General features: G+C 41.3%; 1 protein-coding gene across 1 annotated transcript in view; it reads left to right on the plus strand.

Annotated features, from left to right (window-relative positions):
• gabbr2 (gamma-aminobutyric acid (GABA) B receptor, 2) overlaps positions 1 to 16,953 on the plus strand; it is a 138,088-nt gene that overhangs the window by 67,464 nt on the left and 53,671 nt on the right. Inside the window, exon 3 of the mRNA XM_030789450.1 lies at positions 8,365 to 8,535. Within this exon, the coding sequence (XP_030645310.1) occupies positions 8,365 to 8,535 (171 nt within the window). The remainder of the gene's footprint in view (positions 1 to 8,364; positions 8,536 to 16,953) is intronic.

Below are 16,953 nucleotides of genomic sequence, written 5' to 3' on the forward strand. Positions count from 1 at the left end.
TCCCCACGCCTCCCCAGTGTGCAAGTGATATACAATTACATGCTTATGTTTCACAAGTTCATTTATTTCCACAGGAGGGCATTTCTCAGGCTATGACTTTTACATGGCTCGGGAAAAGACCCAAACCATCCATTGACGGAGCGGCGTATTTTCCATGCATGACGTGCCATCTTTTATGTAATGAGAAAAACCCGCCTCCGCTCAACTTTTGATTGATTTGCCATTTGTCCACTCACAGTGATGAAGAGTCATGGTAAAGCAGGTCAATCTTTCGAGGGGGACTAAGCTGTGATAAAATGCTTTGGATTAGAGAAACTGTAAATAATGGCCACAGATCCATCATGTTATTTACTGAAGGGTAGTGTAATTGATGGCAGAACTGCAGCTCTTAAGTACACGTCGCTATCCGACGCAAGGTCAGAGTTCGAAAACCCCACAGTGGAATTGGGGGATGGGATGGGGGTGGGGGGGGGGGGGGTCCCAAGTTTCTACTTGCTTTATGATTCCCTTTAATTGGACACTTTGGCCGCTGGGCACCGTGGTTTACAAGCTCCAGATTTTACCTTGGAGAGTTTTGCGCCGTAAGAGCCGTTCGTTTTTCATAAATAAACTTGACCCTGCCATATACCATAGCATCAAAATATGATAAACATTGTCCCAGAATCGCTGTTATTTTAACCTCCCCCCGGTCAGCACTTGGAGTGTTCTCTCCCACTTCAAACACTACTGACTGATACATATTCATGTCCACAGTAAGCCCACATATTGATTTGAATACTCCCTGTGTTCATGCAAGGTTAAACCGTGCACAGAATTTTAATTAGGAACTGGAGTGAGTTGCCGTTAATAAGTCATTTGTTAAGAGCATATTATGATTACGCATGGATTTGTAGACATGTGTTTTGCATGCTGTATTTGGAACGTAGCATTTTTTTTTAATCTGTTGTGTCATATTCGCAAATACAAATGATTTTTTTGGGGTACAACTTTATAATAAGACTACCCTTATAAAGTGTTTGTGAATGATTTACAATTAGTTTATTAATTAGTTTACGAACACTTTATAAATCATTAATAAGCTGTTATAACACATTAGATAAAATGTGTAACAGTCACCTGTTGCTTGCGAAATAGTGATCCCACAGTTATCTGTACTGTTTAGCCTCCGATCTCATTGGTTACTTAGCTTACTTTGTCTTCTCCATCAGCCAGCATTTATACCTGTCAGCCTCATCAGATATTTGTTAATAAGTTGATGGCATTTAACCACCATCAGCATATCTTAGTAGTCAAAAAGTTTCATTTGGCATATAAAATTATTGCATATCAAATTTTCATATCAAATTACCAGATTCACACGCTAGGGCTTTGGTAATATTGTTTACCCTGACATTTTCTGCATGCTATCAGCAGCCGTCCTCATTATTATCACGGGTTCTGATATGACATATGTTATCATATTTAAGTGGTATGTTGTGATGCGTGTTGGGGCTTCCCAGCATGCCTTGGGGTGATGGACTGTCGTTTATCCCCAGTTCATTATTGTTCAGTTTATGTTTCCCATTGTGTCTCATGGAAGTGTATATGTATTATTAATCATGTAGTCTTTGTGTTGTGTTGTTAATTCTTGTGATAGTTTAATGTTATCTGTGTACTGTAAATGTAATTGTCTGTGTTAATGATGTACTTCCCTCCTACTGTGTCAGCAAGTTAAGTGTGTTACTTCCTGGTTTGTGCTGTTGCTAAATAAAAAAACCCAGCAGCTCATTAATAAATGCTGAAGTGCTTTACACTTTATAATAAGGCTCCCTTTTGCCAGTTGTAAATGTTAGTAAATCATCAATAGATGGTGATGGATTTTACACTTTACAGTAAGGCTCCCCTTTGCCTGTTATAAATGTTGGTAACACATTTGTAAATGCTGATGTGTTTTATACTTTACAATAAGGCTCCCTTTTGGCAGTTATAAATGTTTGTAACTCATAATTAAATGGTCATAAAAATGAGATGAAGCTGATATTTTAACAAGCTGACTGATAAAGGGACAAGATAAAGTAAGCTAAGCAACTAGCAAGATCTGAGATTTAACAGAACAGATAGATAAAAAATGCAGCAGTAACTTGATCCTGCCAAATAGTGCGCCCACATCGATGCATGAAAACTGTGTTATAAATTGTTTAGAATTGTTTATTAATGATATTTAAAGTGTTTACAACCTAATTAATAACCTAATTATAAACCATTTATAAGCCCTTTATAAGGATAGTCTTATTGTAAAGCGGTACCTTTTTTGTTCTTCGTGTATATTTGTCTATAGTTGCAGTGACATCCAGCCACATTTTCTGAACAGCTCTTATATGTTTGAAGCTCTTCTGCATCTTAAACCCAGTAAGAACCTCATACACTCACACACTTATCTCAGCCCTGACACACATTAGCTGTTAGTGTTAACAAAGGTTGTTAAGGTCCTTCTCTCTTGACTTCTACAATATTGATTTTAAATTTAAAAGGTTCTCACAGTATCAATTTGTATTAAAAAAAAAGTCAGTTTTGTAAGTTGTTTGTGAGTTTAGATGAAGTTGTTTCACTGTTAGATAACACCTTTAGGTTAACCCGAAAACTATATTTCCAAAGGGTAACTCTGCTCAGCTCATTGTTAGCCAGTGTTGGCTTTGCTTAAGAAGTTGTTGCGCAGTGGTGTCAATATTTCATTCTGTGGAGGCTCGGTCACTTGAGTTGGCTAGAGGAGCGTAATGAGGATGAAATGCTGTCGATTGATTCAGTCAGTCGGAGTGCCTGGAGAGTCTGCTACATTGGACCACACTCAGTTACAATCTGCTCACAGAATGCAGAATGCATTCTCTCTCTCTCTCTCTCTCCCCACTTCTACACAAACATTTATACACACATTCACACCAAGACTCCCCCATACATGCTTACGCTGTGTTTCTCTTTGAATTTCTTGGTCATTTCACAATCCACCTCTACCATCTCAAAGTCATCTCTGCCACCACCAGCAGAGCCCCCCAGCACCCCCCACCCCCGACATAAAAAGCGAAATGAAATAAAAAAAAAAAGTGTCCCTCGCTTTTATTGGACTTATTAGGCGAGGCCTGTGACCTTCCAGTCATGCCGCTGCGAAACCGAGAGGTGTGACAGGTAGCGGTCTCTGTGCCTGGTTTTAATTAACACTGGCACTGGGAGATTGATGGAAAAGGAGAGAAGCGGATTGTCGCCGTGACTCTGCCCCTGGCGGGAGGTGGCAATTAAAGTCTGACTGAACTGCGGTGCCACTATCAACAGGATATGGAGACAATGAGGAGGAGGCGGTTGGGAGGTGTGTGGGGAGGGAGTGGGGCCGGGGGGTGGGTTTTTTGTGGAACATTAAGGGAGAGATTGAAAGATGGAAAGAGGGAAAGGCCCTGCGGCTCCCTGTCATCACCTTTAGAGTGTCTCATGAACGATTGCAGATCACGTGCCTGCTGCTGCTGCTGCTGCTGTTTGTGTGTGTGTGTGTGTGTGTGTGTGTGTGTGTGTGTGTGTGTGTGTGTGTGTGCGCGTGCTCGACAAGTGTCATACAATCTGCGACGGCAGGGAACATATTTCACAGGAATCCATTATTTTAGGCGTGTTGCGCAATCTCACGAGTTCTCGTGCACATGTGCATTTGCACATTTGTGTGTGTGTGTGTGTGTCTGTGTATGTGTGTAATTACTCTGCATACGTGTGTGTGCATATGTGCGAGAGTTTGCTTTCACTTGCCGGTGCAGAGGAACCCATTTGAATAAAACCCATTTCTAATAATGTTATGTAAGCCCATGCTCTGAAAGGCTCGCGATCCGAGCTCAATAGAGGTCTGGGTTTTAAATAAGACATTCTGGTGCTTGATGTCTCTGGGAAAATAGACAGTTTCCCGCTGAGAGCGGATCTGTGGCAGGAGGCGGAGGGCCTAATTCTCTCTGATGGCAGTCTCACCCCGGCAGTGTGACTTAGAGCAATACTGCACTGCGTCTGAAGGCAGGGAAACGAGGAGGAAGAGACAGGCAAAACCTCATAGTGCAGACGTGACAAGAAAGGACCCAAAAAACAAACAAAAAAAAAACGTTTAAAAAAAAAAACAGGCCTGTTAGATTGAAATCAGTGTCAAGTGTGTTACAGATAACCTCCAGTGGCCAAAAAAAACTTCTCAGCAGAGTTTGTTCAGACAAACAAAGCCAACATCCTGTAACGAATGGTAAGCCCTGACAAGCTGTCTCCAAGTATATTTTGACGCGCTCGATATGACACATTTTGATATGAGGTTATCAGATTTTTAAACGTATGAAGAGAGCACTTTTAAAAATCTCATTTGATTGAATTTTATGCCTGTGTCCCTCTAATAACCTTTTGTGATCAAAAGAGCTGCAGCTCTTGTATTTGGAGAGAAACTACTCACTTGCTGGGGGTTAACGCTTTCTACCTTTACCCCCCCCCCCCCCCCCCGTGTGGGTGTAGCTCGTAGCCTCGGTTAAATGCAGATTAGAGCGGCCTTGAGGAGACCCATTTAAAGTCTCCGTGTGAGCCTCGGAGGCGCACGCGGATTTAGCCGCGGTAGTACGATAAAGATACTCCTCCTCTTAAATTGACGGCGCTAATCCCTTTGTTTTGAACGACAGACGTGTGGCAAAGCTGTAATGAGTGACGATCCACGTAGGAAGTTAGACCGCTGGAGCGTTACAAGGAGTCGCCCATAACGCTTGACAACCGTTTGCTAAGCTGTTTGTCGAGACAGGCGGAGGAATCTGGAAATACAGCCATGCATCGGTTTCATTTTTTTTTTTTTTTTTTGATGAATCTGAAGTTGTTGCTAGAAACTATGCTAGAAAGATACAAAAGAAAGAGGAGGAGGAGGAAGAATGATGGAGTAACAGCCTACTTTTTGTTTTTTTACAGATTTTACAGTGGTGTTGTAAGCTGAATGTGGCGCCTTAACGCTGTATTGTAAAAAGAAGGCAGAGTCATTTTCACTCATTACAATTGCAAATTCCCTTTTTTAATTAATGCTCTTAGGGAAACAGCTAGTTGAACAGTATCTTGGCAACATCAGATACGCTTATAAATTTGGAAAATTTAAGGTTTCCCAGAAAAATCATTGTTTGAAAACAAAATACAAACAGACTAATTTTCGGCTGAACATGCCACTTTGGGCGGAGAACAGATACCACAGACAGACCAGCTGATTCTCCTTCAGTTCTCAAAGAAAGTGTTTCTTACTACTCTTAGTCTCAAAGAGACAGGCTTCCTGCTAATCTCTGTCATCATCAGCAGTTTTGCTGGCTTATCTGACTCTGCGCAGCAATTAACCTGCAGTTGATTAACATAAATAATTTGTTTAAAAGAGACTGAATCATTACACTAGGACATATTAATCACTATCAGCACCTTTCTAACCTCCTCAGCACTTTTTCAACGCTATATCACAGCCAGACAAAATGGCCACCGTTCCGTCATCCTCACTCACCGTCTGTGATTCTGAAAGCTCAGCTTGCCTCACTGGCTTCCAAACGTTTGCACATAGCACCTAATTATCAAACCCAAACTGTCTAACCGAACTTGTCTAAACTACCTCCGGTCTTCTTATCGGAATGTTTTCAGGTCTTGTTCTTTTGTTTTTTTCTTCCCGCCGTGTAAAGGAATGTGTTGAAATGCTAGTGTTGTTTTTCACATGTTCGCTGGCTGTCAGCTTGTGTGCACACCAGCGTGACATTGTGATCCGAAGGGAAGAAATTAATCAAACAAGTTTTTTTTCCCCTCTTCCCTAAAATGGTAATGAGTTGACTTGCCTTTTTTCAGGCTATTTGTCTTGGCTAGATTAGAGTAGTCATTTGAGGTAAAACATCATATTTTACACATCCGGCTTCATGCGTATATATCTGTGTGTGTGTGTGTGTGTGTGTGTGTGTGTGCATTCGTCTGTGCATTGCATAAGCAGTTAAAAGTTGTAAGGCAGACGTCACAACCACCCAGTGGGTCTCAGCACAGGAATATTTTAAGCAACGTTACCATCTGATCGCTATCACCTCACAGTCTCTTCCCTAAAGAACTGATGGAAATAGAGAGTGAGAGACAGAGAGAGAGAGAGAGAATGAGAGAGAGAGAGAGAGAGAGAGAGTGTGTGTGTTTTTGACTCAGATCATCAAATTAACAGGAGTTCCTGTCAAATGTGACAGCTGCAGCAGGTATAGAGGCACTGAAACTGGGGTTCTGAGTCACAATCAGACCTGGATTCATTTTTACGGTTCTGTCATTCAAATCCCTAAGTCTGTCTCGTCAGTCAGTCTGAGAGAAAAAAGAGAAAGAGAGAGAGAGAAAAAAAAACAGCTCAGTTCCCATCACTGTTTCTTTAAATCACAAATGACTCCACAGCCCCGAGTGAACTGCGTGTGGGTTAGCAGGGGTCAGACTTATTGTATGCCCTAGGCACTGAGTGCATAGCGGAGGTCAGGTCAACATCAATTCCATTTCCATCTAAACTTGCAATTATAGATATTGTTCATATAGAATTTGATCTGCTCTTTGCACATAGCATTTGATGTACCAACATCATTTTCAATTAAATTTTGGAGTAATTTGGAAATGTGGAAAAGAGTATTCTCTACCCTTACTTAGTGGTGTGGCTGCGTGGCTTGCATTGCACAGCCATTTCTTTGAACGCCAGTCATTTTGACTTTCATTCAGGAAATTGTTTTATTTATTTGTCTAAAATTAATGATTACAAGTGCATTGTCAAATATTTCACCGGTAAGAAGTATTTGACTGAGTAATGAATGCTTATTTTAAAAGGACATTGTAACACAGGTTCAGGACTTGAGTTTATCATTCTTAACGTCAGTGAAATTAAGTAAAAACACTGATTATAACACAGATGTATTTAGATAATTTTCTAATTAAGGTTTAAACAATTAAACAAAGGCACATACTACTTTTCACTTCGGTATGGCAGAAATGTTTATTTATATCATAAATTTCATGTTACTGAAGAATTTGCATCGACACTGCTTCCTTTGGGGTTTTTTTTTTTTTTTTGCTTTGCCAGGGAAAAAATCTTGCGACTGGATTTGCAACCTTTCGGGAACACAATTATGTGACCATGTGCAAATTTTTTGCACCTAAATTGAACGAAACTGCTTTGGGTCTTTCGGAAGGTTTCCAATGTGTTTATCAGAAAAAGACTAACAATAAAAAAAAACCTGACCTAATCTACTGAGGGAGTGTGTTGGGGGAAAAATGCACAGTGACACTCAATGTTAAGAGCTGTTTTTTTTTTTATATGCCTGCTGAGGCCTGAGATGCACTTTTTGGTGTGTGGTAATATAAAAGAGAAACGTTTTCAAAAACAACCTTCAGAAAGTTTTGAGTCAAAATCCAGCTTTCTCTTTTTTCCTTCACTGTGGAATTGATTTAAACCTGCTTACGGTGATATATTTGAAGCAGTTCTTGGAAACATATTGTAGAAGTTTGTACAGTCAAAGGTCTGGGACATGTAACTTTTTTATCATTTCCAGCAAGAGGAGAATCGGCTAAATTCATTTAAAGAAACGTTTTTACCTTCATGTTCATACCTCAACTCTCTCTATGTTGTTTTAACCTTGACAACTGATATTCAAGGTCACAAATATCCTGTAGCAGTTAAACATGCTCAGCTTGGAAAAACCGAAGTACATGACACTCTAGTTTAGTTCAAAACTTGTACCCATCAACCCCTCTGTTTCCAGCTTGTAAGCTTTAACTCAGTGATCAGAGCTAGTAGAATGCATCAAATCTCGACCAATAAAGTTGCTTTAGGAACACAATGGTTAAAAAGACCAAGAAAGTGGTCAAATTGTCCTTAAATCCAAGCAAAGAAACTGTTGGGACACACACACACACACACACACACAGCCAAGTCAGCTGTTGCTCTGTTTTGGCTGTAAATACTCAGAGCTCTTGTCACCGTGGGCGCTCTCAGAAAGTGTGAGTGCTGTCTTTTTATAGAGATGTGTAAATGTGTTGATTTGTTCACACCTTACACCCTGGCCTTCCTGGGTCTGGTAACACTGAAACTGGTCAGAATGTCAGGACTCCAACAAGACCAGTTACATCAGCGCATTAATAGACACATTAGCCTGATCAGGATTTATACACTGACTCTATTCTTGTGCTCCTGAGTATCCAAGTTTTATAATGTACTTGGAGTATATTCTAAAGTATGTTTAGGTATGTGTTGTGGTAAAGGGCATAGCAATCTTTGATATGACCTAGAAGAACACACTGACAACAGTAACTTAAACTTCAGTGGAAGCTATTTTTTTCTCTTACCTATATTTTTTATTTTTGTGTTTTCAGCTGTCCTTCGCAGCCACCACGCCTGTTTTGGCAGACAAGAAGAAATACCCAAATTTCTTTCGGACTGTGCCCTCAGACAACGCCGTTAACCCGGCTGTGGTAAAGTTCCTCAACTATTACAACTGGAGTCGGGTGGGAACCTTAACCCAGGACGTGCAGCGGTTCTCCGAGGTGAGTCCCAGTCATACCCCTAATTTCAAATTGTATTTCAGAGCCAGTTTGATTTAAAACTGAACCGGGCTTGTATGGCTTGGTTTGAGTTTGCATTTACAGACATTCTCGTTCTTGAGAATAAAACAACGCCAGTGTTGTTGCTAAGCAACACTACATTCTCACACAAACTGTCAAACTAGCTACCCAGTGTTTGCAATAGCTGACACTGAGGAGGTCTTGTTGTCTCCATATATCTTCAAACAATAATCAAGAGGCAAACTGAAAGTCATTGCCAGAGATGTCATCCGCTGGCAGCTGCTCGCTAGCTAGTTTGACAGCCGGGGCAATGTCGTTAAAGACTGGGTCCCAAGCTTACACATGAGCATCGTGATTTCAAGGTATTCGGCATGATTTAAGAAATGGAGCTCCCCTTGGCTTCAATCTAAAACAGCAGGAAGGCTCTAATGTCAAGTGAGCGTGATTCCAGTATGTCCGCCGGAAATGACGCAGTATAGAACAGTATATGTGTGTATTGAACAAGTTAACCAAAATGATTCTGTAGTGCTTGAATGAGCAACAAAATATGTGTTAAAATATGAAACAGGTACTTATTCCTGTGTTTGTTTGTGTTTATCAAATGCTTTCGATTATTAATTTGTAATACCATCTCTCACATAATTGAAATACCCATTTGTGCACAGACATGTTAATAATACCAATATAATGAAATTCATATCATCAGAGGATGGGAAATTAAAAAACAAAAATGAAAAAAAAAGAAGTGGGTCTTCTGATGAGGCTCTGTGGCAGGTTTAGTTCTAAATCCCTTTGAACGGTTGTGCATACAAAAGGGAAGCCAGGGTTCTCATTGGTTTGGAGCTTGCTATCCCGGAGAAATTTTTGTTTGTTTTTTTTTTCTTTTCAGCCGTAACCCATCTGTCACTCGACTTAAGTTCTTCTCTTCTGGGAAATGAAATATATTAAGTGACGCATAATATCGCTCATCTAAAAAGCCTGCACCTTAGCCATCATTCTTTGGCAAGGTAATTCTTAGAAAGGCTAACCCTGTTTTATCACCATACTTTTTTTTTTCATCACCGTGTGAGGCTATGTAGAGCGTTCTCATTTAGTCTGTTGTGGTTACCATGGAATCTTCTGCCTCAGGCAAACCGATGATAATAATGGTTGTTTCAGGCAGCGTAGAGGAATGGTATAGACTGAATGTCTGTAAATAGGAGCATACATTGAGGAAATTAACTGTAACAGATAAAGGACTTTTTCTATCTTCAGCGTGTGGATCAATCCTCTGTGTAAAGACTATATATAGAACTCTAATGTATATGCCTTGATCAACCTCTAGAGGCAGAGGACGTTTGCATGCTAAGCTATCCAAGCCTTTTAATGGAAAAAAGATATTTTGATGAACATTTGCTATTACCATTGCTTTTCCCCACTGGAGAGACTGTGCTTGACCCCAGAAGCCTGAGTGGATCTATTTTTAAAAGCAGGTAATGGGTGGATTATGTTTGTTTGGGTAAAGGGACCGGGATAAGCCCAATAGAGTAATGGAAACAAAACGGTTATGGGTTATGGTTATGCTTGCCATTTCTTTTTTTTTGGTCTTTTTTTTTTGGTCACTGCAACATAAAGTCCATATGTATGTAGTTGCCTTAGCTCTCAGCTCTATTGCCCTTTCATCTACAAAGGAAAAGAAAAAAAGTGCAGTCTCTGTGAATTTTTTTGGAAGTAGGTTCACCATCCTTCAGAACCTTACTTTCAGACCAGTGTGAGGCTCCGGTGAGCAGAGCATGCCGTAAGGGACCGCACTGTGATATGTGCAGCTGTCCTGGTTTCACATCATTTTCTACCAATTTGTTATCATCAGATAAACAAGGATTTCCTTTGCCTCACTACACCTCATTAGTTTTTTACTGAGGGAGGCTTTGACCTCATGCATGCATTTTGAAATGGGCAAGGCTTTAACAGACATGTATTATCAAAGTTGTGCATTTTGAATGGATGCAGAATTTTTCCATGGTTTACAAGCATTGTGTATTGCGATGTAAAAACATTCTGGGTGTCTGGATGCAAGAAGTTTCTCTGAAGACTTAAACCCTCATCTTTGTCCGTATATTTTCTGGTTTCAGAGTTGCAGTTTTTATGTAGACAGAGATGAGGGGACTGTTTCCATGGTATTGGTGGAACCATTTGTTTTTTGTCCTGACGGACATGTATTAAAGTGTGACTCTTTCACTTGTAGTTACCACTAGCCTGTGGTCAACGAGGTTCATCTTACATTAAATTAGAATCAAAAGTTGGAGAGTTGATATGGAACCAAAGACAAGCTAAGTTACATTTAAGAGGTATGGCACGTTAAGACCCTGAAGGAAGCAACTATTATTCAAAGAGCCAAAACACAGCTGATAAGAGTGAACTCAAACACACCGAGAGGTCCTCTTGAGGGGTTCCATGGAGTCAATTACGAGGTCAGCACTCTGAGGGTTCAAACTGAGGATAACATATGATCTCTGGTCTGCACATGACTCCATTCAGTGTCCTCAATCTAAGACTCATAAACTTTAAAGGTTTCATAAGCATAATTCGAACATGGCCTCGTATAAGCCCCATAAAGCACATCACAGTAAGGGGAAGTGACTAACCAGTAGTGTGTGCACAGTGACTGCTCTTTCCTTTTTCTCCTCAGCTGTTCCACCTCAACTATGCCAGCGGTTCCTGTAAAGAGATTTTCCCTCCTGTCCTGCTCTCTGTTTGATATCTGACATGTTTCAGGAGCCTGCATGCTTGCAAGCCCCCCCCCCCCCCCCCCCAACCCCAACCCTCCCTCAGTGTCTATCAATAAGTGGATTAAGAGCTGGTTTGAATCACCCTTCAGCATGCCGTCTTACAGATTAAACTTGAATCCCTTTTTTTCCACAGCCAAAGATTAGATGAGTAGGGTCCTGATGAAGAATTAAATCTATTTGTCAGCCTCTGCTCTTCAGTTGGGATTGTCTGTGTGTGTTTATGTATGTGTGTGTGTGTGTGTGTGTGTGCGCGCGTGTGCGTGTGTGCGTGTGTGTGTGTGTGTGTGTGGTTGGGGGGGGGGGGGGCGGTGTATGTAGTTCTAGCCTAGAAAAAAACACACCAACCTAGGCTACTGGCTATTGGCTATTGTTTAGGGTCTGCTGTGGAAACAGTCACTCACGTCCAGGTATTTAATTTATACTGTATAATCAGCTTCCAACCAGTTAGACCTCTGAGGGTCTCAGGAAGGGTTTTCTCCTCTATTGCTTGGGTTCTGTAAGGAAGAGGAAAGGTATCAGACCCACACCATGGTTATTTTCAGCTCAGAGGGAGAGAGAGAGAGAGAGAGAGGGGGAGAGAGAGAGAGAGAGAGAGAGAGAGAGAGAGAGATGGTTTTTGGATTAGGATCCGGCGTGGCTGATTGCACCATCACAGAAAACAATTGACTGGACCTGGTGGTGAAAAACAACAAATAATTCATAATTATTGGGAGCTTCCCCCCCCCCCTCCTCTCTGCACTTACTGATGAACATTACTCAAATTAGAAACAGCACAGTCATGGGCCAGGCCAACGTGCAGGTGAAAGCGGCAATGATGAGTTCTGGGCAGATAATTCATCCGTTATTTCTGTACATAATGTTCATTACTGTGAATCACGGGGATGTATTGCATGCAAATCAGCGTGTGGAGAGGGCTTGTAATGATAGTGTAAACTTTTCTTTGAATCACATGCGGGCTTTTTTTTTTTTCTTTTCTTCTTTTTATGATTCTTATTTTAATCACTCATTGCTGCCATTGAGAGCAACATCTGTGCAGTAAAGCATTGAGTGTTTTTAAGGAAGTTCCTGTTGACAGCAAGAAGCTATTGACTCCAATTATTTCAATCAACGAGGAGCAATGATTCATTTTATGATCTTAATTTAGTAAATGTATTGATATGAGATTCACACGAGTGTTATATCTGAAGTGGGCACAGATGTGACTGAAGAACAGGTGTCTGTTATGCCTTGGTTTGTATAAATGTAGAGCTTCTATTTACAGTGGCATGTTCTGATCTATTTAAATAGAAATGATGAGCCTTTTAATCCATTAGAATGGCAAAACATCAATTAAACACAAATATTTACCAGCACTGTTTGACTGTATCTTTTGCGTCAGAGACTAAAATCAGAGATCTGTCTGCAAATAAATGAACGCCTCAGAAAATACATGCACAAACACACACACACACACACACACGCACACTCACAAAAAGCACTCTCTCTCTCACACACACACACACACACACACACACACACACACACACACACACACACACTCACACTCACATGAATTCATACACATACACACACACGTTTGTATTCATATCCTAGTGGGGGCTTCTCTTTGACCTCCATTATCCTGTAGCTAAAGAATACTAACCTGTCCCTAACCCTAACCAAAGAAATGTCTTGACACTTTTTTTTATCAATAACAACAATATAGTTTAGAAAAACGTAGTTCTCCTAGTGGGGACCTGGCAATTTTGTCAGATTATGCAGACTTTCAGTCCTCAGAAAGATACCAGTACATGGTACACACACACACACACACACACACACACACGCACACACACATTTAACCAGCAAGCCCTCAGCGCAGGGTGAGTAATAAGGGAACAGGGTCCTGTAGTTTAATAACATAAGGCAGCTGTACTAAGAGAGACAAATATCTCTGATTAAGAATTCTACCTGCCAAACCATACATGTGTGTGTGCATGTGTGTGTATGTTAAAGTGTGTGTTTCGTGATTGTGTATGTGTCTGTGTGAGTGTGCTTGGGTTTGTTTGTGGGAGTGTGTGTGTGTGTGTGTGTGAGTTAAGTTTCTGCTTGTTTGATCACTGATTAAACAATCCAGCAGCACAAGCACAATAGTCTGGCTTTGCAAAGCTAATTGCATTCCCCCAGGAGATGACCCAAGCACAAGTCATCCATCTCTTACTACTCTGTGCCAGCCTTTTTGACAGTCATCATTTGTGTGTGCGTGAGTGTGTGTGTGTGTGTGTGTGTGTGTGTGTGTGTGTGTGTGTGTGTGTGTGTGTGTGTGTGAGTGCGTATGTGAGTGAGAGAGAGAGTCTGATGTCTGTTTCAGGCTCATTAATATTTGCCTATAAATAGAAGCATATCACTCTAATGCCCTTTCACAACAGCTATGCATTAAGCACTTAGAACACGCCCCCATGACTTTGGGCCAGTCTGGTCCTGATGCATGCTGTGGAGATTAGCTTTGGTGAAGGGGTGTACACTGCAGTAAGAGGATGGGGAATCCCAGGGCATGTCCAGACAACTGTAGCTCTGCCTGCAGCCAATCAGCTCCTGTATCTCAGACCACTACTACCGCAGGAACACTTATGTATCCAGCCACATCCAATGGGAATGTTCATACACATAAACAAACATGCAAACAACAAGGTCTCTCTGTGCCAAAGTGACCTTCCTCTTCGGATCAGGCTAGACAGGAAGTCGAAAAGCCATCAAGTGGCTTCTGTTGTTTGATTGGTTTTCATTCAGGGCTCTCTTGTCCCCGAGTGACAGAGCAGAATGCAATACCCCTCATCCAGTCCACACTGGTTAGTGTTTCTGAAAAGCAAACGCAGGTTTTTATTGATCTGCTGAGTTTTAGCTGTTTGCTCACTGCAGGGAGACTCGATGTGGAATGTTGACGCTTCTTGTCTGTGAAAAAGACTGTTGTTAGGTGTGTGAGTAAGTACGTGTGTGTGTGTGTGTGTGTGTGTGTGCGCGCGCGTGTGCGTCTGTGTGAATGTAGTACTTTATTTGCCAAGTCTGAGAAATTAAATGTGTGGAAGCTGATTCTGAGCAAATATAATATAGTCATAATTTGCAAGAGATATGAATTGGTTTATATATGTAGTACATGAAATATTTATAGTAGGAAAGTAAAAGTCTCATGTAAACTCACTTCTGAAGCATCTGAAAGGATGGCTTTTGGTTATCTCCAGCTCTCCTCACATGACATTTGTCAGTGGCGTGGAGTTTTATCCGGCCACTGTCCTCTGTCAGCCCACATATTCCCATCAGCCTCAGAGAGACGATCCTCCCTGGCACTCACACACCTTCTGATGTCTCAACATACAGTGTGTCATACACTCCCCTGGGACAGACCTCACAGCGACATTTGTGTGTGTGTGTGTGTGTGTGTGTGTGTGTGTACCATGTATTGGTATCTGTCTGGGGACCAAAAGATACCATAATCTGACAAAATTGCTGGTCCCAACTAGGAGAAAAGCCTTTTTCTAAACTATCTTGTTGTTACTGATAAAACAAAAAGTGTCAAAACATTTCTTTGGTTAAGGTTAGCGTTAGGGTTGGGGTTAGGGATGGGTTAGTATTCTTTAGTTACAGGACAATGGGAGTCAGTGTGAAGTCCCCACTAAGATATGAATAAAGGCTTATGTGTACGTGTGCGTGTGTGCATGTGTGTGCATGTGTGTGCATGTGTGTGTGTGTGTGTGTGTTTGGGAGGAAGGAGGGTGCTGCAGGTTGAAAAAATGAAGAAATATTGTCAGAAAAGCAGTAGATGATGGAAAACCAGAGATTTAAGAGGGTGGAAATAAGGAAATAAAATAGCAGTTGGCAGAATAAAGATATAACTTGTGCGTGGCTGATAACAGCTGTGAGGGAAAATGCCGGATCTCGAACACCTGGTCTCTCGGTCTTCACGTGCACATGGTCTCACGTTTTTTTGATGGGTTTTTTATGTCTGACTTTTCTAAACTTGGCAATTTGGAAGACTGATGCACCAAACGAAACGCTGGAACCATACATTTCAGTATATATAAATGATCTTCGTTTTCTGCGTTTTGTTCTACATTATGTTGAAAACTAGATGTAATTGTGGGTGACCTTTAAAAACCTTCTCTATGTGTCCCTAATTAGCTTGCAGTGGTGCTTCACACCTTACAGTGAGCTGGTCTCTTCCCTTAGCCTGACTCATTCTGCTTTCCTGTTTATGCTCTTTAGTTTGGGTTCACTTGACAGGTCAGTGCATAAATGCATTATGGATTTCATCACATCACACTCATCTCCGCCCAGCTTTAGGCAAGCACCAAAATCCCATAATCCTTCAGAGCTCCTTTACTGCTCTGCAGTCTCACACACCTCAACTCTGGCTTAAATCTTCCCCTTTAAAGAGGTCTGTGGCTGTAGGCCGTGCTCTCAAACGAACACGCACGCACCTACACGCACCCACGCGCGCGCACGCCCACACACACACACAAGCACGCGCACGCACACACACACAAAGACACACATACTCTCCTAGACAGGTGTTATTAGGATTGGCATTATCCTGCAAATATGCTCACTGCATTCATATCAAAACACTGTGGCACAGAGTGTCTGCATGAGAGTGTGTGTGTGTGTGTGTGTGTGTGGTTATGTGTGTGTGTGTGTGTGTGTGTGTGTAAAGCACTGAGACCTTTTAAAGAGTAGTCGAGGTCACATTGCTTATGTGTAAAATTCATATTTGACATTAAGCCCTTAGCTTGTGCTGGAGCTGAATACCAAGACATAACCAACGCTAAAGTTAACACTGAGCATTATTATCGTGTTCTATATCATCTGGCTATCTTTTTCAACCTTATCTAAGCCTTATTTAGCATTTGTTTAAGTAACATACAAGGTTCAAAACTGTTTGTTTCTGGCTGCAGCTTGACTTGAAAAAAAAAAAAAATACTACACAGCACAGGTAGTATGTTCCCATAGTACTGTACAAAACAAATTTAATTATATCTCAAATATTTTACTGAACTGAGAGTCTGAATTGTCAGCTTAGCATGTACTCAAAGTCATGTGCTTTTCCATTAAATAATCACATATCATTTTCCTACTGCAACAGCTCAGAATCAGTACTGGCATCTACTTCAAACAAAGCACGGTTGTTCCTTCTTCCCCACTCCAACTCTTTCCTACCCCTTCAGACTCATCCAGGAAAGTGGTGTATTCTCTCAGGGAAATATCCTGACTAATGTGATTGTTGCTACTGCCAAGATGACCATCGCCAAGACCTCTGGCCTGAGAGCACATGGAGGGGCACTTTCACAGCGCTCATCGTTCAAGTTAACACTTTTACACCAACTTTTATATCTAATAAATGGAAAGCCCTGCACAAAGGAACCGTAGGTTATGGATACGCTCCAGAGCAGTGAAAGAAGAGCATCAGAGGCCAAGTGATCAATCTTAATTCAATCTAGATTCGATCGCTCTCTACATCCGGTTTTGCAAGTGAATAAGTCTGTAGTCAGTACATCTGAATTTATGTATTTTTGGGGTATCCCCAAAAAGGGGGGGGGGGGGGGGGGGGGGGGGGGGGTACTGATTTAATCAGAGCAAATATCACTCTGGTTTCACACTA

This window comes from Chanos chanos, chromosome 12 (genome assembly GCF_902362185.1).
Source record: "Chanos chanos chromosome 12, fChaCha1.1, whole genome shotgun sequence".
Classification (NCBI taxonomy): Eukaryota; Metazoa; Chordata; class Actinopteri; order Gonorynchiformes; family Chanidae; genus Chanos; species Chanos chanos.